The 23,303-nt window shown below is 47.8% G+C and overlaps 1 protein-coding gene across 2 annotated transcripts in view; it reads right to left on the bottom strand.

Moving 5' to 3' along the window:
• The window catches only part of ALPL (alkaline phosphatase, biomineralization associated), a 54,425-nt gene that overhangs the window by 26,395 nt on the left and 4,727 nt on the right, over nucleotides 1-23,303 (bottom strand). For both annotated transcript variants that reach the window (XM_035119891.2, XM_060276293.1), the window contains exons 2-4: nucleotides 7,236-7,386; nucleotides 6,088-6,207; nucleotides 4,879-4,994 (exon numbers count right to left, since the gene is read on the bottom strand). In XM_035119891.2, coding sequence (XP_034975782.1) covers nucleotides 4,879-4,994; nucleotides 6,088-6,207; nucleotides 7,236-7,293 — 294 coding nt within the window. In that variant the 5' untranslated portion in view covers nucleotides 7,294-7,386. The remainder of the gene's footprint in view (nucleotides 1-4,878; nucleotides 4,995-6,087; nucleotides 6,208-7,235; nucleotides 7,387-23,303) is intronic.

Consider the following 23,303-nt stretch of genomic DNA (forward strand, 5'->3'; position numbering starts at 1 on the left):
ACCGGTAGTTGTCATCTTTTTTAAGTGTTTCGAGGTGAGAGTGAGCTCCAGAAATAAGCCTGTGATGAAGCATTTTAAACACTTTAAGATGAAAATGATCCTTAATGCAGCTTGTCAGGGCTCCAAAATACAAAACCCCAAGAGTTCTCTGTGTATAGCAAGTTCTGCTTGTCACACTACTAGTCATGTTTTAAGAGAAGGAAATGATTAAGTGGAAGGGGTAAGATTGCAGAACAACTCTGCATATGGCAACTTTGGAAGGTTGCACAAAGCTTTTGCATAACAGTTTAAAGGGAACTTCTCCTGGTATGATCTTCTTTCCATAGGGTTCAGTGAACGAGGTTACATTGTTGACATGGTTGGTTTTCGTATTTCGTGACCGCTTCTCAGTATGTATTATCATGTAGTACCATGCATGTTGCTTTAAAACAAAGATTAAGTAGTTGCAGGTATGTTTATATGAAATGCTTAGTGGAAGTGGTCAATTATCTGACTTGGTCCTGCTTAAAACTATTGACTGTAAAAGGTCTGGAATTCAGATTTAATCCTAATTTCTTGTTTAATTATTTCTCCAGTAAATTAATGAAATACATTTGTGAATCCAAACTGATAGGTGTTTTTCAGCCAAATCACAGTTACAAGTATTGCTTGCTTTGTAAAGCTGTGGGAGAGGGCATACGTTACAGCAAAAGAATTTGATCAAGTTAATGTGTTTTAATCAGCTATTGACAAACCAAATCATGTCTTCAAAAAGCAACTGAGTTTTATAAATCACTTTATATTTCAAAAATAAAAAGTTCCCTCTCTCTCTCTCTCTCTCTCTCTCTCTCTCTCTCTCTCTCTATATATATATATATATATATTTCCCTCTCACCCCTCCTCCCTCCCTCCCACCCTTCTCTGTCTCTTCCTTCCCTCTCCCTCCCCCCTCTCCTTCCTTCCTTCCTTCCTTCCTTCCTTCCTTCCTTCCTTCTCTCTCTCTTCCCCCTCCCTCCCCACCCTGCACTATTATTCTGTGGTAGCAGGACTGCCACTGCTTTGGAACATGTAGCAGAGATCATGGTTACAAGGAACAGGTTGGATGTGAAATACATCTGTGTTTGAAATATGATTGGGGGTGGGGGCGCCAGAAGGTGATCTCGCCTAGGGCGCAAAAAACCCTAGCACCGGCCCTGAGAGGGGAGCAGACAAAAGGGAGAGAAAAGGAGTAGCCCCATTCATTTTTTTGCTTTGGCCTTGCCCTTCACTAGCTTTGGACTTTCCCCCACTTGGCCCAGAGCAGGCGGGGGAAATGACAAAAACAAGTTGACCGGATGGAGCATCTTACTTGGGCCTTTTTAAGCTTCCCAAATAAGAAAACAAAGATAACTGGTGATGGTCGGGGGGGGGGCTGGGGGCTGGGGAAATAAGCAGAGTTTCTTGAGTTTGGGAGGAAGAATGCCGTTCGGCCCCTCAGAACACTGGAACTCAGCGTCCGTCCAGGAAAACATATTGACTCTGGGTCTGTGCAAACAGAATGTTTTCTTGATGCAGCCCACAATTTGCTGAAGGGGATCCTTGCTGCAGGCGGTTGGGACAGTCCCTTAGCAGGGGGCTGTGAAAGGGGCCCGATTGTGAGATCCTGGGCACGTTTGCTCAGAAGTAGGTCCTGTTGTGATCCACGGGGCTTGGTCCCTAACAAGCGTGTTTTAGGGGAGCAAACAAACCGCTTGCCTGCATCTAGCTGCCGGCACTGGTACTTTAGCTTACTTTGGAAGCTGACTGGTCAATCTAGCTCAGTATTGCCTGCACTGACTGGCAGGGGTTATATATCCCGACCTTGTTTTCTTCTTTAATGCTCACAAATGACTTGAGAATCCCATTAAGACCGCAAGAAGAGCCTGGAATAGCACTGGCGCAGGGAATCCTGTGCAATTCGTTTTTGTGTTTCTTCCTTCTTCTTTTTAAGAAGAACTCACGGCCGGTTGACCCAGAGTCACCCCACCAGGGCACAAGGGGTGGTCTACCAAACATGTGAATGCATCCGCCACAAGATGAGCCAAAACAGAAGGTGCCTTGCGCTGGCAGATTCCAAGCCAGGGCTGGGAGGAATTTGCTATGTTTGCTTTTGTCACAGGGAGGCAGTTAAGGAGTTGCCCTTGCTCTGGAAAGGGCCAGCTTCCAGACGCCGTCTGGGGGGGGGGAGCTGTCCGGGGGCTGGACCCACTAGCAGGATTTGAACAATGAGCAACAGAAGGGATTAAATATTATAGTAGTTTTGTTAAGGTTCAGAGGGAGAAAAATAGAAACACCATGGAAAAGGGGCTGGGAAGTCGGGGGGGGGAGTTTTTATTATGTGTGAAATTTTGGAAAACTTAATAAAAACAACTTCAGGAAAAAAGGAAATCGCTGCCTCCCTACATCCCTAGAAATGGGGCAGGGGGGACAACCACGGCTAGGACCTTATTAGCCCAAAAATGGAAAACTCAGGATTTACCGACAATTGAAGAGTGGCAGACAAAAATGATAGACTATGCGGAACTAGCAAGACTGATTAGCAGGATCCGGAACCGGGGGGAGACAAGGTTCCAAAAGGATTGGAGTAAATTTGTGGACTATATGGAAAAGAACTGTAGAAGTTTAAAGACACTTGCAGGACTGAAATAAATCCTACGAAATGACTTTAAATAAGGAATAAGGAACTTCGAGACAAGAGTTGGAAAGAAAACCAAATGAGGGGAGGGAGGGAAGTCAAAGCTCGGCAGAGCACTGGGAACTAGAGTTTTGGGAAGAATTGACAAAAAAAAATATTGTGTGTGTTGTGTTTGTTTTTGAATGTTTGTTTTGTTTAATGTGTTTATTGTGTTTATTTGGAAAATTTAATAAATTGCCTTTTTAAAAAAAGAAATGGGGCAGGGGGAGAATGCGCCACACTGTTCTTGCCATGTGAATCTGCTCTGCGTACAAGTTTGCCAGCCTGCAGCAAGCACTGGATTCAGGCTGCACCCAAGCTCAGCAAGTTCTGTGAATTTTGTTTTACAATATCCCCATTGGTATGTCTCTTGGCATCACAGCCCCACTTAAAGGACTGCTTCCCCCAAGCAAACCGGCTTGATCCTTTAAATCAGTCTCAGCCCACCTGGCACCCTCCTCAGCGATGGAGCAACTGCTTTGCATGTCCCAGGTTCAGACCTCAACAGGTAGGACTGGGCGAAGCCTCTCTGCTTGAAACCCTGGAGAGAGCTGCTGCCAGTCAGTGTAGGCATGGCTGAGCTAGATGGACCAAGGGTCTTGTTTTTGTTCCTAGATTTCCTGCAGAAGTCGGTCAGCATTCCATGGCCACGGAGCACTTCCATTCATCACTGGGATGCTTTGGGTGTTTCCTTCCATCATTTAATATATTTTGGTGCCGAAATCCAGCGTTCTCCCAGTTGCAGTGCAGAGTGTTTGAGGACTGGGACATTTGCAGGGAAACCAAAATGCTTGTTTACAACCTTACTGTAGGCTTTTGAAACATGGACCACTTATAAACACCATCTCCAACTCCTTGAAAGATTCCGTCAACAGTGACTCCGATAATTTGTACACATCACTTGGGAAGATAGTCTATAGATGAACTAATGCAAAAATCACCAGTGTTGAAGCAATGGTTCTTCAACATCAACTTCTTTGGACTGGTCATGTTGTGCAGATGCCTGATTATTGTCTTCCAAAGCAACTACTGTACTCTATTCCAAACTTAAAAATGGAAAGTGTAATACTGGTGCTCAACAAAAGAGGTTTAAAGCCCCTCTCAAGGCAAACCTTTTAAAATGTAGGATGTTGTTTAGTCATTTAGTCGTGTCCGACTCTTCATGACCCCATGGACCAGAGCACGCTAGGCACTTCTGTCTTGCACTGCCTCCCGCAGTTTGGTCAAACTCATATTCGTAGCTTCGAGAACACTGTCCAACCATCTCATCCTCTGTCGCCCCCTTCTCCTAGTGCCCTCAATCTTTCCCCAACATCAGGGTCTTTTCCAAGGATTCTTCTCTTCTCATGAGGTGGCCAAAGTATTGGAGCCTCAGTTTCACGATCTGTCCTTCCAGTGAGCACTCAGGGCTGATTTCCTTAAGAATGGAGAGGTTTGATCTTCTTGCAGTCCATGGGACTCTCAAGAGTCTCCTCCAGCACCATAAATGTAGGATAAACACCAACAATTGGGAAAGACTTGCCTGCAAGTGCTCCAATTGGAGAACAGTCTTTACCAAAGGGGTCGTGGACTTTGAAGACGCTCGAACTCAGGGCAAAAGAGAGAAACGCCCTAAGAGGAAGGCACCCTTGGCAAACCCTCACCGTGACCAACTCCCGCCCAGAAACCTATGTCCCCACTGTGGAAGGACGTGTGGATCCAGAACTGGCCTCCACCGTCACTTACGGACTCGCTGTTAAAACCGTGCTCATGGAAGACAATACTCTGCTACAAGGGATCACCAAAGAAGAAGAAGAAGAAGAAGAAGAAGAAGAAGAAGAAATTTTGGTGTTGTTTTATAAACTTCGAGGTTTGTTCACTCTTGAGCAGTGGGCGTTGCCATGTTGGCAGCTTGAAACAACAGCACTTAAAGCAACTCGAACATCAGTAGTCAATGATGGGACGTACCTCTGAGTAAATGCGCAGAGATTAGGCGTGCATTAATCTGTTAACTACGAGTTTCCACATACGTTTGCTGAAATCGAAGGGCGAGGCTCCACATGTTTTAAAGAAAGGGGTTTTTATTAAAACAAAAACAAAACAAGCATCACAGGATGGCAGACCTTCTGTCTTATCTTCACCCCAAGCAAAGAAGGACCACAGCCTTTGTGATGCCCAGCAAAAAGCAGAGAATGGGTGTGGAGGCAGCGCTGAAGAGGTCTCCTTACCTTGGACAAAGCCACAAAGGGAAACCGGTCCATTTCCAAGACTGTCTCTTCCCCACTGTTGTTGCTCAGCTGCCCCTTCAGGATGCGAGCCGCTGTCACCGTGGGGACTCCCATGCCTACAGTCAAAAGAACCACACGTGAGAAAGGCTTGGAAAGGCATGTAAAGTTCGCATGTAAAGTTGAACCTGCCTAAAACCAAAACATAGCTGCCCTTGGGAATTCACACTTTTCTGAATTTTGCAGTGCAGTTCCCCAGCCCAGAAATGTGTGCGGAAATTAATATACCGGAATGTTAAGCGTGCATATAAACACATATAATAGGTGAAAAGGAACATATCAAAAGGAAACTGCATTAGTGGAAACTGCTTTGCAAAAAAAAGTGCATATCAGGGAGAAAGGGAGACTGTACCATGTTTCTCATATTATAAGACATGTCTTATATTTATTTTTTCCCTCAAAAAAACACACTATGGCTTATTTTCAAGGGATATCTTATTTTTTTCCTCCTCCTCCTGCCGCGGCCGGCATTGCTGCTGCGCCTATCACTATGTCTTATTTTCGGGGTATGGCTTATATTCCTTGAATGCTTAAAAATCCTGCTATGGCTTATTTTATGGGTATGTCTTAAAATATGAGAAACAGGGTATATGTAAAACTGATGTGGAAATGTGGAGGGCTGAACTCAGAACCAGGCAGAACGGAAAAATGAGAAACTCAGAAAAACCAAGCTAGATGGATTCACCCCTGTGCCAACTGTGGGGAAAGTCCCTGTTTCACCCGGTGCCAGCTAATGACAGACAATCTGGCCCCAAATAGGGACAGGGAGAGCAAAAAAAAGCTGACTCAAGCTTTCCATTCTCATGATTCATGTAAGAATAAAAGGGATGAACTAGGGATCAGGGCGGGGAGGCCCTACCCAACTCACACTTTCCTGAACAAAATATGAACCGAAGGAGATTTATCCTTCCACATTTGAACCGCCAAAAGGCCCTCGGAACTGGAGGTCAGTGTCCGGGGGTGGAGACACTACTTCAGGTATATGGACCCCAGCAACAAGTATGTGGAGGGGAAATATATCTGGGTCTAACAGGGAGCAGCAGTCTGGGGAGACCTCAAGTCCTGCCCTCCTCCTTTGTGTCTGAAGCCCTCTATTGTCCCCTTTCCCATCCCACAGACTTCCACCGCCCCACCCCGTGCCCCAGATCTCACCGTCCCCGAGGAAGAGGATGACATTCTTGGCCACATTTGTGTTGAGCTCCTGCAAGCTCAGAGCCCTCCGCAGCGTCTCCTGGGCCTGCTCTCTCCAGAACCGGGGGTTCTTCTCCTTCTCTGCAATTGGGAGGAAAGAAGAGGAGGGTGGCTGGAGGCCGATGGACACCCTGTCACCTCCAGGGCTTGCCTAAAGATTGCAGGCGGAATCCACATTCGTCCTCAGGAGCTCTGCACCACAAATCAAGAGGGGCTGTGTGCACACCGCACATTTAAAGCGCACAACCTAGTTCCCCATATAATCCTGGGAACTGTAGTTTTTAAAGGTGACTGGGTGCCATAGCCCTGTGGTGAGTAAACTACAGTTCCTGGAATTCTTTGTGGTGGGGAAAGTCATGCGCTTTACATGTGCGGCCTGCATGCAGCTGGCGTGTGTAGCCTGGCATGCTCACAAGAGTTGCTCACAACTGTTTTCTCAGTCAATGCCTGCTGTCTGTTTGCTTTGCACGTGGTCTTGCTTGCAGGAACCGGCTGATTGCTGGGCTGCTGTGCCAGTAAGATGTGCCTCTCCAAATCTTTCCAGGTGCATTTTAAACCCCCCCACCCCCCGGGTGGTCCAAATAATTTCCCCTCCCCCCATACAATTTGTGAGAGAAGGACTAATCCCTGAGCTAATCTGTCCCGGATGAAGGCGGTGAGCTAACCACTCATAACGAAATTACTATGTGTGCCAATAATAGACATGCCAATGTGTGGCCTAGTATTAAAAACAGTATTCTTATAATGGCAGCACTCAGTCGCCGGCACTTTTTAAAAGTCCTCTTCCAAAGCTCTGCCTGGTGTTGAAGTCTTTCCTCCTCACCTGTGTGTTTACAAATGCTCCTGCCCAGCCAAGGACCTGGGTGGGGGGAACAGCTGCCAGGCAGGAACTGAGCAAGCATTTATCATAGAATTGTAGCGTTGGAAGGGGACCCCCCCCAGCATCATCTAGTCCAAGTCCCTGCAATGCAGGAATATGCAGCTGTCCCATGCAGGTACTGAACCCGCGACCTTCTGAAGTTCCTTAGGAAGACCCCCCAAACTGCTCAGAGCGGTGCAGTTCTTGCACGCAAGGATGGGTCCGTTGGCTTCGCTCCAAACTCACTTACCTGGAACCAAAGAGGAGAGGGACGCTTCGATCAGGAAGGCGAAAAGCAGCACTCTCATAGTGACGTCGTCCTCGGTGGCGGGAGGCGGGGGGGCACGTCGAAGACCAGCAGGCAGCGTCCGTGGGCTATGCACCAGAGGAAGTTTGGGTTACTGCGTAAACAGGGGAGTGGGGGGAGAGAAGAAGAGCAAGCATGAAAACTCAACCAAGAGCTGGGTTTTTCCAACTGTGACAACACAAAATTGTGATGCAGGAAACCAGGGGCAGTAAGGGCAAGCGATGGTCTACTTCAGAGATGGGGAACCATTGGTCCTCCAGGTATTGCTGAACTTCCAGGTCCCATCAGTCTCACTCAGCATGGCCAGTGGTCAGGGAAGATGAGGTATGTAGTACAGCAACACCTGGAGGACCACACATTATCCATCCATTAAAAGGAGGCACAGTTTCATTGGCAGTAGCTGGAGGGCAGTAGAGGCAAGTGATGGTCTAGTCTCTAGTGTTCATCTTTGAACTAGACCCATCACTTGCCTTTACTGTCCCTTAACTACTTTCATAGCAACTCTGCCTCCTTTTAATGCGTGGCGGGGTAATCTACAGCTCACAACTTATTTTCTCCGCCCGTTGCCTCCGTCGCACGTGGCCTGGGTGGCAAGCCTGGATTCTCGTCGGGCTGCTGTGCAAACAGGGCTTGGACGGGCAGGATCTTAGGGCAGCCCACTGCAACCTGCCCAGTCCACAACTTCATCGCCACAACTGACTCCAAACGCTGCTGTAGCCTGTAACAGCAGCAGCAGCAGCTTTAAGGATAAGCCTCTGGGCTGTAGCTAATTCTCTGGGATTACTCCCGCTGAGCGCAAGCGATACCGGCAAATGTTCTTAAGAGAGACGCACGGAGCCTTGGCAGGGGCCCAGCCAACCGGCAGCTTGGCCAAAAGCCACCAGGTAGATGCCGGTCCGGGGGGGGGGGGAGGAGAAGGAAAGAGCTGGACAGAGGGATTTTCCAAGAAAGCCTAGCATGCTCAGTTGGCCGCAGAGACCGCAGCACCCTGGCCTTGCCCAAGGACTCCATTGCACAGGTAGTGCACATGGGGCACAAAGAAGCACCGGCTGCCAGGGCCGGCGCAAGACATTTTGGCACCTGAAGAGTGAAGATCTACATTGCAAACAAGGGTGGGAGGAGACCAGTGGTGCCTCCTGTTTTCCAAGAGGCCACTGTAGAAGTGGCAAGGGTGGGGCTTCCGGTTTCCGCCGGCAGGAATGGCGGACCTGTTTTCCATCCCTCTGACCTTCGTAAGGAATTTGGCGGTTGCTAGGGGAGTAAATGGCAACCCCCTACCCTCTCCGGGGGTTACGGAGAGGGGCCGCTGGCCCGCGATGCCCCCAGACCCACTCCGACTGTTTATGGAGTGGGGGGAGCTTGGGCTGAAAAGCACTTACGAGGGCCAGGACTCCCGGACGCTAATCTGCATGGCGGGGATTTCCATGGTTAAAGAAGATAATTAGGCTTAAATCTATGGACATACTTCAGAAGGAGGGGAAGAAGCGCTGTTTACTGCTGAGAAATTTATGCTGCTGAGGGAGAGGAGTCAAAGGCTGTATTTCATCTGGAAGAAGGATTGATGGGGACGGAGCGATAAGGGAAGTGAGTTTTTTTTTTATTTTTCTTCATATGAGTTACTTCGTACCTTCCCAGACGCGATGTCCTGGCTTGTTTGGAGTGAAAGAGAAGCAAAAGACTGTGTGAGTTGAACTTTATAAACTGTTGTTATTGAGCATATTTTTTAAAGATGTGGAGTTGCCGATGAGAAAAGCCCCCCCCCCTAGTCGGACGGAAGGAGTCCTGGACGCGTTCGGAGGATTTATGAGCTGTGACGCACTTTGAATTGGAGCAGCGACCTGAAGCTAAGTTCAGCTATAGGGCAAGGAGATCCATTAATTTACCAAGAGTTTATGGTTTGATGTTTGGGTCTTCTGCCTGGAAAAGCTGTAAATTTTATAAAGATCGTTAATCTACATGGCTATGAGAGAAAACGAAAGTGATTTGAGCTTTTTAAGATGGCGCTGCTTCGACGCAACAGGGAGCTCCAGACTAAGAAGATTTATGGGGAGGCTGGACTGATTAACCCACACAGGAGAAAGAACATCTGTGAAACCTTGTTTGATATTTATCTCAGCAGCTGGGAAACAATCGGTTGAAAGTGGAAAACATCTATGTGACTGTAAGGGGAAGATCTGGATTATTATGAACTTGGAGAGACGATTTGAACTTTAGAAAAAAGACGGCAGTGGACGGTTGCGAGGAATCCCCAATTTCTTGAAGCATGGGAACCCCAAAAAAAATTCTCTAGATGATTTGGCATAACATTCGGTTTGATTGATATATATATGTGTATAATTTGAAATAATGAATGTGATATAATTGGTTTTAATTGGAAAATTAATAAAAATATATTTTTTTAAAAAAAAGAAGTGGCAAGGGTGGGTGTGCCGAGGAGGCGCTAGATCTGGCCTCCAGGGAGCTCACCACAGCTGTTGCTGTCCTGCCACTGCAGCAGCGGGCGATACATTCCTTGTCAGCCGGGTCTGCTGCCCCTGGGGATCTCGTCACCTGAGGCAGGTCGCCTCCCCTTGCCTCATGGGTTGGCCAACCCTGTGGATGTGGGCCAAGAACAGGGGGTTAAGAACAGTGAATAGCTTGCTGGATCAGGCCCATGGTCCATCTTCTAGCAGACCCTCCAAGTGTCCAGGGCCAGTCCTGGAATCCTGGATTGACATAAGCCGTCCCGGTTTCCCATTTGATCCCGGAATGTCCCGCCTTTCCTGAGGACATCCCTATTTTCATCGGAGAAATGTTGGAAGGTATGCTCTCACTCCAGAAACCTACTCTCACAGGGGCCCACCGGGTGTCTCTGGAAACCAGCTAGCAGGACCCGGGCACAAGAGGGCTCTTCCTGCCTGTGGTTTCTGGCAAACGGCTGCTATGATAGTTGCAGTTTGAGGCAGCAAGGCTCCTGAATCCTGGAAGCCACAGGAGGGCAGAGTCCGCTCCTGTGCTCAGGTTCCGCTTGTGGGTTTCCCGTAAGGGGCATCTGGTTGGCCCCTGTGAGAAGAGGGTGCTAGATGGGCTGCTGGCCTGATCCAACAGGCTCTGCTGATGTTCTTATGATCCCGTTTCTTATGATCTCTCTCTCTCTTTACCGCCCGAGATACCAGCTGTTGGGCATCGCATGACTTGTGTCCAGGTCTTGCTTGCAGAAGAGGCATCGGGTTAGCCAAAGAGAGGACAAGATGCTGAACTGAGATGGACATTTGGCCTGATCTACCCACAGCCTGGCTCTTCTGAAGTTCTTAAACACAATCTACAGCACTGGAAAGCTCAGCTGGTTAGAGCCGATAACCAAGGTGGCAGGTTCGATCCCTGCTTGGGACAGCGGCATATTCCTGCCTTGCAGGGGGTTGGGCTAGATCAGGCTTCCTCAACCTCTGCCCTCCAGATGTTTTGAGACTACAATGCCCATCATCCCTGACCACTGGTCCTGCTAGCTAGGGATCATGGGAGTTGTAGGCCAAAAAACATCTGGAGGGCTGAGGTTGAGGAAGCCTGGACTAGATGGTCCTCAGGGTCCCTTCCGACTCTACAATTCTATGATCTACTGCTATGGGGAACAGATAGAGCCTCCCTTTCCAAAGGAAGTATACCTGCAAATCCCAGTTACTGGGACTCCCAAGTGGGCAGAGTTCTGCTTGTGGGCTTCCCTTGGGGGCATCTGGTTGGCCCAGGTGAGGATGGACTCAATGGGCCCCTGTTGGCTCTTCTCATTTTTTAAAAAATGCATCCTTCTTTCCCTCACAAAGAACACAAGCTCACCAAAATCAAATGCAGAGGAAGAAGGTGAAAAAAGGTAAAGGACTCCTTTCAAAGGCGACTAGGGTGTTGCGGGGCTCATCTTGTTTTCAGGCTGAGGGAGCCGGCGTTTGTCCACAGACAGCTTTCCAGATCATGTGGCCAACAGGACTAAACCACTTCTGGCGCAACGGGACACCATGACGGAAACCAGAGCGCACGGAAACGCCGTTTACCTTCCTGCCTCAGCGGTACCTATTTATCTACTTGCACTGGCGTGCTTTTGAACTGCTAGGTTGGCCGACCTTCTGATCGGCAAGCCCAAGAGGCTCAGGGGTTTAGACCACAGCACCACCCGCGTCCCCACCTTTAAGGAAGAAACTTCAGCCAACTGAGGAATGCAAAAGAGCGACCGTGATGGCTCCTCCGAATGTTGAGAAGACCCGAGGTGAGGAACAGGTTGAACGTTCAGTGCCAAGAACTTGTTTGAGAAGGCTCAAGGCCCAGCATTGTTCTTACGACAGGAAAACGCTCAACTGTCTTGTGTTGAAACAATTTAACAGAAAAACTGACTAATGACTTCTGGCAACGGCGATACGGTTTTCGAAAGGAAGGAAGAAAGTCTCGGGAGCCACAGAGCATGAAAATACAGAACCTGTATTTGGGCCATTTAAAATGCAGAGTGCAAGCTTTCGGGTCACAAAAGCCCCTTAACCTTTTTGAAACTGTACATCCCTTTGTTCTTAAGGGGCCTGCTCTAACATACATTGCTTTGCTGACCTGAGAGGACAGGTCAAGCTTCCAGTGCCAGGGACCACTTTTATAAAAGGCTTGGGCCCCAGGATTCTCCTTTGGACTTAGAGGGATCATTGTTCTTGCCTGGACCTAAGGGAATAACTCATGCACATTAAAAAAATTATAATAATAACGCATGCATTTTAACTTCCACTTTTGCAGAACTTAAAGCTGATCTGCTTTGGGTGAGATAGACCATGATGAAAGCCAAACCCGACAAAAAATAGTGCCTTAAAGACTACGTAAGTTTTTTTTATGGTAGAAGGTGGAAGGGAGCAGGAGAGAGGGGGCGATTGACGTTTTAATGTGCCCCATGTTAACGAAGCTGTCTGTGCCTGTTATCGTCTTCCAAAGCAACGGCTCTATTCCAAACTTAAAAATGGAAAGCGTAATGCTGGTGGTCAACAAAAGAGGTTTAAAGACTCTCTCAAGGCAAATATTTTTAAAATGTAGTATAAACACTGACAACTGGGAAACACTGGCCTGCGAGCGCTCCAATTGGAGAACAGCCTTTACCAAAGGTGTTGTGGGCTTTGAAGACACTCGAACTCAGGACGCAAGGAAGAAACTTGCTAAGAGGAAGGCACACTTGGCAAATCCTCACCGTGATCAACTCCCGCCCGGAAACCAATGTCCCCACTGTGGAAGGATGTGTGGATCCAGAATTGGCCTCCACAGTCACTTACGGACTCACTGTTAAAACCGGGTTTATGGAAGACAATCTTACTCAGCTACGAGTGATCGCCAAAGAAGAAGACAACTTTACATAAGAACATGAGCAGAGCCTTCAGCTGGATCAAGCTAGTTAGTCCAGCATCCTGTCCACACATTGGCCCCAAAGTGTAACCCAAAGTACAAGGAGGATTTGAGAACCAGAATCCTCTCTTCTCCTGCATCTTCCATCAACTGGGATTCAGAAGCATTGCTGCCTCCAGCTGTGGCAGCAGGGCATAGCTGTTATAGCTAGCAGTCATCTATAGTCCTCTCCTCCATCAATTTGTCCAATCCTCTTTTAGGACCCAGCTGCAAATACGTTTTAAGTGTGTTTTAAGTGCATTATACAAATGTGACACTAGATGGCGCTGATGAGCTAATGGCAAATTCCACATATATTTTACAACTTTTTTTAAAAAAAGCATTTTCACAGTGGTGGGTGTTTTTTAAAAAAACATCTGTGTAGATTCAGCCTTAGAGGTCTGTGGCTTTCTGCAGTGATACTGGGTACTGCAAAGTTTTGTAAAGTTTTGTTAGCACTCACAGAGCATTAGCAAATCCAGGGTGCCCTCACCCCAAGGTGCCACACCTGTTTACCACAGTGCCCATTTCCCACCCATTTATTTCCTTTTGTTGCATCCTGTCTTCTTCTTCAGAAGCAGCTGCCTGAGCAGGGGGCGGGGGTATTTGGGCGTTTGTCTCACACTTTAGTGTGGGGGGGGGAGGCAGCAAGGAACTAGCAATTGTGAATCAAGTTCCTTTGAGGCTTTTCCTCAAAATATCTTGCCAGAAACGCTTCTGGCAAGAAACACTTTTGTTGGGGGTAGGCAGCAAACTCTCATTTGTTTGTAATTATATTTTACCTTTGGCATCTGGTCTGTCTGGATCCTAGGAAGTTGCCTTGTACTGCTTGTACTGAACCAGACCATTGGTCCCTCTAGCGCAACATTGTCTACACTGGCTGGCAGCATCTCTGCAGAGCTTCAGGCAGGGAGGGTCACGCAAACATACCAGGGACCTTCGGCATGCAAGGCAGGGCCTCTGTCATTGAGCTACAGCCCATTATTCCTGGCTTCACAGGCATTTTAAAATTGCTTTAATGGGCTGCCTCAGTAATAGCTGTAAAATGGGCAGAAGGGCCCCATCCTCTCAATGCAGCTCCTTCTCCCTTGCCTTGAAGGCTGCTTTTTGTTCTCTCCTTTCTCCTTTTGGCTGGAAAAGTTCACTCCCAACTTTTCCTCCTCCGAGCAGCTCAGAGCTTGGCAGTGCCTGGGCTAATATTATCTTATCTTCTTCACAACGAGCCTGTGGAGCGGGTCAGGCGGTGCCACGGCGACTGAGCCAAAGTTATTCCTGAGTGACCCGGGGTCTGAAGCCAAGTCTCTCTTACATTCTTGCTATCGCTCTGCACTGGTTCTCAGGTTCCTTGGCATCTCCTCAGCAGATCTTCCCCCCTCCAAAAAAACAACAACCTCAACAACAATTATGACCTCCCCAAACTGGTGCCCTTTAGAAGTTTTGGATTACAACTCCTAGGACAGCACAACTGTATGAATCTTAACTCTCTCTCCTTGTTTTTTTAGTGTAACATCTCCTGCACTTCGGAACTCCCTGCCCATTGAACTTCACTGTATTCTTTTTGCTAAAATCTTTTCTGCCTAGGCAGATGCGTAGGAGTTGATGTCTTTTAATCGGTACTTCCCCCAGGAAATAATTTACCGGTATGTGCTTAGCTTTTTTTTCAGGCGCCTTTAACTTTGATTCTTATTGACAGCTTCAAGGTATGTTTTACATTCTTTGCAAACCGCTTAGAGAGGAAATGGGTTTGTTACGCAATGAGTAGACTCATTGAAGTGAATGGGCATGGCTAACGTAGGCCTGTCAATTTCGATGGGCCTACTCTGAGTAGGACTCAGTTGCGCACAGCCCGTTGCTTACAATTAAGGCGCATGGACATTTTGTTTGAAGAAACACAAAATTCCATTGAGGCTGATGGGAGTTGTAGTCCAAAAAACATCTGGAAGGCATCAGGTCAGGGAAAGGCCAGTCATAAGATCCTAAGAAGAGCCTGGCTGCTGGATCCAGCCTCCTGTTCTCACCCTGACCAACCAGATGCCTCAATGGGGAGCCCACAAGTAGGACCCAGCCATGTGAGCAACTCTTCTCTCCAGCAGCTTCTGGCAACTGGCATTCAGAAGCATTGCTGACTCTGACTGCGGAGACTTAAGAGCTTCGTCGTCTTCTCCTCCTTCTCCTTCTCCTTCTCCTTCTCCTTCTCCTTCTTCTTCTTCTTCTTCTTCTTCTTCTTCTGCGATCCCTCGTAGCCAAGTAAGATCGTCTTCCATAAACCTCGGCCCTCCAGATCTTTTGAGACTACAATTCCCATCATCCCTGACCACTGGTCCTGCTAGCTAGGGATCATGGGAGTTGTGGGATGGACCACTGGGGCAGACAAGTCACAACAGTTCCTAGAGTGTCCACTAACAGGAACTTACCTGGGGAACACCTGACTAAGTTCCTGTTCCCCCAGATATGCAGATGAGATGGATTAGCTGGCAGAAAAGCCCCTGGCCAGCAGCCATTCTCTCTCTTAGCCTTTTTTCCTCCGATGGGAACACATCTCCAGAGAATCTACAGTTAGGATGGTTCTCCCTCTTGGCCTGCTGCCAAGAGTGAGACCAGATGGAGCCTCACTTTACTAAGTAGTCTCCATATGTATATACTTATAACTTTTCTACATAAACCTGCCTTTCTGAGATTATGCTGTTAACTCAGGATGAAATTTACAGTTTCATCCTGAGTTATCAGCATAATCTCTCTTATTTTATAAACACTGTATTGTGTACTTCTTTTAAGAGGGACAAAGGGGACTTTGCCAGGAAGTATATTATTGAAGTATAAAGTATAATATTATTGTACAGGTTTTAGCAAACCTGAATGCACTCGCTTTGCTGCACACAAAAGGGGAATGTCACTCTGTTGATATTGGAAGCTTGCTAACACAAGCTTGGATAGGATCCAAGAGGAGGATTAAGCTAAGGTTACCAGGCACCCCCGTTTTATAGAATCATAGAATCATAGAGTTGGAAGAGACCACAAGGGCCATCCATTCCAACCCCCTGCCAAGCAAGAAACACCATCAAAGCATTCTTGACATATGCCTGTCAAGCTTCTGCTTAAAGACCTCCAAAGAAGGAGACTCCACCACACTCCTTGGTAGCAAATTCCACTGCCGAACAGCTCTTACTGTCAGGAAGTTCTTCCTAATGTTTAGGTGGAAGCTTCTTTCTTGAAGTTTGAATCCATTGCTCCGTGTCCGCTTCTCTGGAGCAGCAGAAAACAACCTTTCTCCCTCCTCTATATGACATCCTTTTATATATTTGAACATGGCTATCATATCACCCCTTAACCTTCTCTTCTCCAGGCTAAACATACCCAGCTCTCTAAGCCGTTCCTCATAAGGCATCGTTTCCAGGCCTTTGACCATTTTCGTTGCCCTCTTCTGGACACGTTCTAGCTTGTCAGTATCCTTCCTGAACTGTGGTGCCCAGAACTGGACACAGTACTCCAGGTGAGGTCTGACCAGAGCAGAATACAGTGGTACTATTACTTCCCTAGATCTAGATGCTATACTCCTATTGATGCAGCCCAGAATTGCATTGGCTTTTTTAGCTGCTGCATCACACTGCTGACTCATGTCAAGTTTGTGGTCTACCAAGACTCCTAGATCCTTTTCACATGTACTGCTCTCAAGCCAGGTGTCACCCATCCTGTTTTGTGCCTTCCATTTTTTTGCCCAAGTGTAGTACCTTACATTTCTCCTTGTTAAAATTCATCTTGTTTGCTTTGGCCCAGTTGTCTAATTTGTTAAGGTCATTTTGAAGTGTGATCCTGTCCTCTGGGGTATTAGCCACCCCTCCCAATTTGGTGTCGTCTCCTGGGGACACTCCCCGGATTTACAAATCAGTCCCGATACAAAATCAATTGAAGTTGAAAAGTGTCCCTGGATCCATTGACAAAAAAAATCTGGTAACCTTAGAGATTAAGCAGAACTTCCCCATTCCACAAATGGCTGCTTCTGCCCTTGAATGCAGAAGCCCAAGGAAGCCATGGCCTTCTTCTCTTGCCCGAGGTTTTCCCCCCGTGATGCACACTCATCGCCCCACCTCTGTGGACAACCCTGGTGACGGCCTGTGAAAGAACCAGGAAAGCCCAGAGAGGTTTCCCGCAAGCTCTGAGCAGGGCCTCCACCCTCCAATGCCTAGAACAGTGCCAAGCTCACTTGGCACTGGCTGTGCCCCTTGAGGAGGGCGTGGATGGACGGCAAACCTCATTATTGACTTGGCAAGTTGCTCGTGAACTTGGGCAGGTCGGAGAGAAATGATATCATTCTCTCTCTCTCTTTTGAAGGACATCTGGTGCCTCTTTCGCATTTTTTCACTGGCACATATTCGTGCAATTTCTCTCACAGTCAGAGAGTTCCTCATAGTTCTGATCCTTTTGTCTCACGGGACAGCCCTATGAGAAGGGTTGGGCTGAGAGAGAAACTGGGCTGAACTCATATATTCTGGGGAATATGCAAGAACGGATATTCCCTGGTTTGCTCATAAGGCTGAAGTTGTTTCTGAAAGTTCATTACAGTGGTACCTCTGGGTTAAGAGCTTAATTCGTTCTGGAGGTCCGTTCTTAACCTGAAACTGTTTTTAACCTGAGGCACCACTTTAGCTAATGGGGCCTCCTGCTGCTGCCGCGTCACCAGAGCAAAATTTCTGTTCTTATCCTGAAGCAAAGTTCTTAACCCAAGGTACTATTTCTGGGTTAGCTGAGTCTGTAACCTGAAGCATCTGTAACCCAAGGTACCACTGTATTTAATACAGAAGTGGGGTGGGTGAGTAGCCTGAATAAGGAGGCAAGGTGCACATGCCTTTCCATCCCCAAATAATTATTAATAATTATTATTGATTAAATTTCTATACCAGCCTTCAACTGAAGACCAGAAGGTGGTTTACAATATGAAAACGCATGGCATAATCACAAATGAAAACAATAACATCCCCCCTAAACACAGGCATACACGGTTTAAAAGGCTGTAGATTGTTGAATCAGCCAAAGGAATGCTTTTGCCTGGTGCCTAAAGATATTCAAGGGAGAGCCTCCCTGGGGAGAGCATTCCACAAATGGGGAGCCACCACAGAAAAGGCCCATTCTCATGCTGCTACTGTCCAAACCTCTCAGAGGTACACAAGGAAGGGCTTCAAATGAAAGTTGCAAGGTCTGGGTCAGTTCATTTGGGGAGAGGCAGGCAGCCCTTGAGGCATCGCGGTCCTGAGCCATTTAAGGCTTTATAGTGAGAGCTGGACCATAAAGAAGGCTGATCGCCGAAGAATTGATGCTTTTGAGTTATGGTGCTGGAGGAGACTCTTGAGAGTCCCATGGACTGCAAGAAGATCAAACCTATCCATTCTTAAGGAAATCAGCCCTGAGTGCTCACTGGAAGGACAGATCCTGAAGCTGAGGCTCCAATACTTTGGTCACCTCATGAGAAGAGAAGAATCCTTGGAAAAGACCCTGATGTTGGGAAAGATGGAGGGCACTAGGAGAAGGGGACGACAGAGGACGAGATGGTGTTCTCGAAGCTACGAACATGAGTTTGACCAAACTGCGGGAGGCAGTGCAAGACAGGAGTGCCTGGCGTGCTCTGGTCCATGGGGTCACGAAGAGTCGGACACGACTAAACAACAACAAAGGTCAAAACCTAGCACTTTGAATTGGGCACAGAAACTAATTGGCAGGCCCGAACAGTTGGGCCAGGTTGATGTCATATTCTCAAACTGTCTTGCCTTGGTGTGCAACCCGGCTGCCGAATTCTGCACCAGCTGAAGTTTCTGAGCCATCTTCAGAGGCAGCCCCGTGTATAACACATTGCAGTAATCTAACTTAGAGGTTACCAGAGCTTAGACAACAGTAGTTACAGTAGGTTGTCTCTGTCCAGATAGGGGTACAGCTGGGCCACCAGCCTTCGCACGAGTCCACCTGAGCCTCTAGCGACAGCAAAGAATCCAGGAGGACCCCCCCAAGCTACATACCCGCTCCTTCAGAGGAAGTGTAACTCCCTCAAGAGCAGGCAACCTCCCATTTATTTGGCCTAGGGAACCACCACTAAGACTGCCTCTGTCTTATCTGGATTGAGCTTCAGTTTGTTGGCTCTCATCCAGTCCATTACTGAGGCAAGGCAAGGGTCCAGCACTTCCACTGCCTCACCTGCCGATGTAAAGGAGGAGTAGAGCCATAGCTGCCAAGTTTTCCCTTTTCTCGCGAGGAAGCCTATTCAGCATAAGGGAAAATCCCTTAAAATAAGGGATAACTTGGCAGCTATGAGTAGAGCGGAGTGCCATCAGCCTACTGCTGACAATGTACTCCAGACTTCTGGATTACTCCACTCAGCAGTTTCATGTGGATGCTAAACAGCATGGGAGATAAAAATGAGACCCTGAGGAGCCCCTCATTGAAGGCTCTACGGGGCTGAAAAGCTCTCCCCAAACATCACCCTCCGGGGATGACCAACAGAGTAGGAAAAGAACCGCTGCAAAGCAGTGCCACCCACCCCAACTCGGATAGATGCTCCAGGATACCATGGTTGATTTGGGACCCAGGTGGCGCTGTGGTTAAACCACTGAGCCTCGGGCTTGCTGATCAGAAGGTCGGCGGTTCGAATCCCTGCGACGGGGTGAGCTCCCGTTGCTCGGTCCCAGCTCCTGCCAACCTAGCAGTTCGAAAGCACGTCAAAATGCAAGTAGATAAATAGGAACCGCTACAGCGGGAAGGTAAATAAATAGGAACTGCTACAGCGGGAAGGTAAACGGCATTTCCATGTGCTGCTCTGGTTTGCCAGAAGTGGCTTTGTCATGCTGGCCACATGACCTGGAAGCTATACGCCAGCTCCCTCGGCCAATAATGCGAGATGAGCGCGCAACCCCAGAGTCGGTCACAACTGGACCTAATGGTCAAGGGTCCCTTTACCTTTACTTTACCATGGCTGATTATACTGAAAGTCGCTGAGAGGTTGAGGAGAATTAACAGGGACACATTTTCCCTGTCTCTCTCTCCCCATGGAGGTCAACATACAGGGTGACCAAAGCAGTTCCTGTGCCCAAACTGGGCCTAAACCCTGATTGAAATGCATCCAGAAAACCCATTTCCCCCAAGAGCACCCGGACCTTGGCCAAACCATTTGCTCAAGAACCTTGCCCAAGAAGGGGAGCATGGGAAAATAAGCTTCAGACTCCCCTGTATCACACAACTCCATGGGGTCTCAAGGCACCCCCAGTGGTGTGTGCATGTCGTTTTGGGTGGACCAAATCTGCTTGCCAAAAAAGGTGTTTGTTAGTCAACACTGCATAGGAACAAAATTGTGGTTTAGGAGGAGAAATTCACATTAAAATGCCGATTAATTTTTCTGGAAGGTTTTTTTTTTAAGCCATTCACAAACGGTTGTGGAAACATGGAGAACAGGCTATAAGCTTGCGGAAAACGAGAAACCAGAGGACTAGGCATGGGAGCTAATAGCTGATGGATCCACCCTCTGATTTGCTGGGGGGGGGGTTGGAAATCATGAGGAAGACAGCCAGATTAATTCCCCACCCCACCAATGCAGGATCTACGGTTGCTATATGTCCGGAACTTCGCAGACATTGCTGGGATTATGGGTGGAATTAGCGTAAATGTCCAGGAAAATCCAGATGTATGGCAACCCATGCCGGTTTTTTTGCCAAATTTCCTTTAAAAATAGCTCAAAAACTTCTCTCTCTCTCTCTCTCTCTTTTGGGGGTGGGAGATTTTTTTTGGGGGGGGGAACCAGCTCCTAAACTCTGGGCAAAACTTTAAAAAAGCTCTTACAGCTTTGGCCCCAAAAAGCTCAAACATGGCAACCTTACTTCACACACCCATAACCAGGTTAAAGGAGACACACGTGCATATAGATATGCACACACCATATCTAGGCTTAAGAGGAAAGGTTCCCATGACTAGAGGGGCAGGAGGACATTTGATCCAGTTCTCGTTTAAAGGCAGGCCTCCCTAAGTTGCACTGTCCGAAAGAATGCAAGAAATTTTCACTTCTCTGAATATTGCAATGTGCTTCTCCAGTTGGTGTGTATCCCCCCCCCAAAAAAATGCACTGATGTGAAGTGTGCATAAAGATGCACATCTTAATGATTATATTTAGAGGAATCGCTTTGGGGAAAATGTGTACAGTCAAACCTCGGTTGTCTGACGTAATCCGTTCTGGAAGCCCATTCAGCTTCTGAAATGTTCGACAACCGAGGCGCGGCTTCCGATTGGCTGCAGGAGCTTCCTGCACTCAAGCGGAAGCCGCGTCGGACGTCCGGCTTCCGAAAAATGTTTGAAAACTAGAGCCTTTACTTCCGGGTTTTCGACGTCTGGGAGCCGAAACATTCCAAAACAGGCGTTCAGGAGCCGAGGTTTGACTGTATACTGTATTGGGGGGAATACCTGTATATTGCGTGTATATTAGGGGAAAATGTGTATTAGGATGAATTTTAATTTGGACTTTTTTTTGTAACCGATGTGGATGTGTGGAGAACTGGGTTTGACTGGAAAAATGAGAACTGGAAAGAAACCGAAATTGATAAGTGTTGCCCAGCTCCTCTCTCTTTTTCTTTTTCTTTTTAAATCCATAATCACTGGAAGAGGCCCCTGGAGGCATCGGCAGACTCACTCAGTGCCAAAGACGTCACTGAGTGCCAAAGGGGTGAAGGAGTGACAGAGGGCAGCCTGAATAATTCTTGCACGCAAGAGCAACCCCGCCCCCCTTTAACATTTTAATTACATTGCATTGATCAGGAGAGTGCACTGCAAGCCATCCATGTGCCCTCCCCGGGTCTCTCGCTCTCTCGTTCACCGATCTGGCACCAAAAGGACATAGAAGGAATCCCAACATGTTTCAGCTATGATCGCTGCAGCTGAGTCACAGCCCAACCCAATCCGTATTGACTTAGAAGTAAGCCCCATGCATTGGGGCTGCAGCCTTAACTTTGAGCATGGGAGAATCAGGGCCGGCCCAAGACATTTTGCTGACTGAGGCAAAAGGGCAAGATTTTCACCAACTCCCAATTCCACAGGCAGAATCCAACCGGATGGACAGTTGAATCTTAGGGCAGCGCTGGGAATGGGGGCGAGATTCTCCACCATCCCTGAAGGCAACATGAGGCTAGCTTAGGAGGAAGTGGGTGCGAGACTGAGCTTGGAAAGAGGACTCCCCCCCTCCCAACATTGTGCTCTGTGAGAAAGGGCCTCTGGCTCATCTCATATCTTAAAGGATAAGGTAAAAAGGTAAAGGACCCCTGGACGGTTAAGTCCAGTCAAAAGCGACTATGGGGTTACAGTGCTCATCTCGCTTTCAGGCTGAGGGAGCTGCCGTTTGTCCACAGACAGCTTTCTGGGTCATGTGGCCAGCAGGACTAAACCGCTTCTGGCGCAACGGAACACCATGACATTTACTTTCCCATTGCAGCAATACCTATTTATCTACTTGCACTGGCATGCTTTCGAACTGCTAGGCATCCCTATTCCACTGAGAAGAGAATTATAATGGGATATAGAACTCTCAGTACAATATGTGAAATGGTTAACTCTAAGGAGGGGGGGGGGCTGTGGTCTAAACCATAGAGCCTAGGGCTTGCCGATCAGAAGGTCGGCGGTTCGAATCCTCGTGACGGGGTGAGCTCCCGTTGTTCGGTCCCTGGTCCTGCCAACCTAGCAGTTCGAAAGCACGTTAAAGTGCAAGTAGATAAATAGGTACTGCTACAGCGGGAAGGTAAACGGCGTTTCCATGTGCTGCTCTGGTTCGCCAGAAGCAGCTTAGTCATGCTGGCCACATGTAGGCTGGCTCCCTTGGCCAGTAAAGCAAGATGAGCACCGCAACCCCAGAGTCGTCCGCGACTGGACCTAACGGTCAGGGGTCCCTTTACCTCTACTTTTTAAGAATCATGAAAGTTCAGAGAAGCATAAAATCATAGAAATGTAGAGTTGGCAGGGACCCCCTTGCAATGCAGGAATCACAGCTAAAGGACCCCTGACAGATGGCCACTCAACCACCATCCCCCAAGGGAGTCCGCTCAACGGTCGAACAGCTTTTGCTGTCACAAAGTTTAGTTGGAATCTTTTATTGTCCTTTTAATCTATTGGCTTGAGTCCTATCCTGTCGAGCAGCAGAAAACAAGCTCTTCCACGGGACAGCCCTTCCTACTACCAAGTTCAACAAAACATGCAATAACATAGCTGCGTGATCGCCTGTCAAGGGGATGGGATTACGAAGATAATGCCACCATCAAGTATAAAAGTCGAGACCACCTGAAAATCAGCACAGGTGTTGGGCATGGGGAGAGAGAAATCTGGCGTATCTAAAGCCTTGCAATAACCTCATCCTGCTCCTTAATATGCAAAAGAAGAAAGGTTTAGCTCCGTGAAGTGTATACACTGTGGGGAAACTGCTGCTGGCTTCTCACCAGAGCCACTGCTACCCACCATACGAGGGATTTGAAGGTATGAAGTGAGGAGTTATAGTATAAATTGGCTGCATGCACACACACCATGCAACAACTAAGGACACCGCTTCCCCCAAATAATTCCCAGAACTGTAGTTCACCCCTCTTGGACTTACAATTCCTAAATAACAGTGCCCAGGGTTCTTTGTGG

Source organism: Zootoca vivipara, chromosome 6, assembly GCF_963506605.1.
Source record: "Zootoca vivipara chromosome 6, rZooViv1.1, whole genome shotgun sequence".
Taxonomy (NCBI): Eukaryota; Metazoa; Chordata; class Lepidosauria; order Squamata; family Lacertidae; genus Zootoca; species Zootoca vivipara.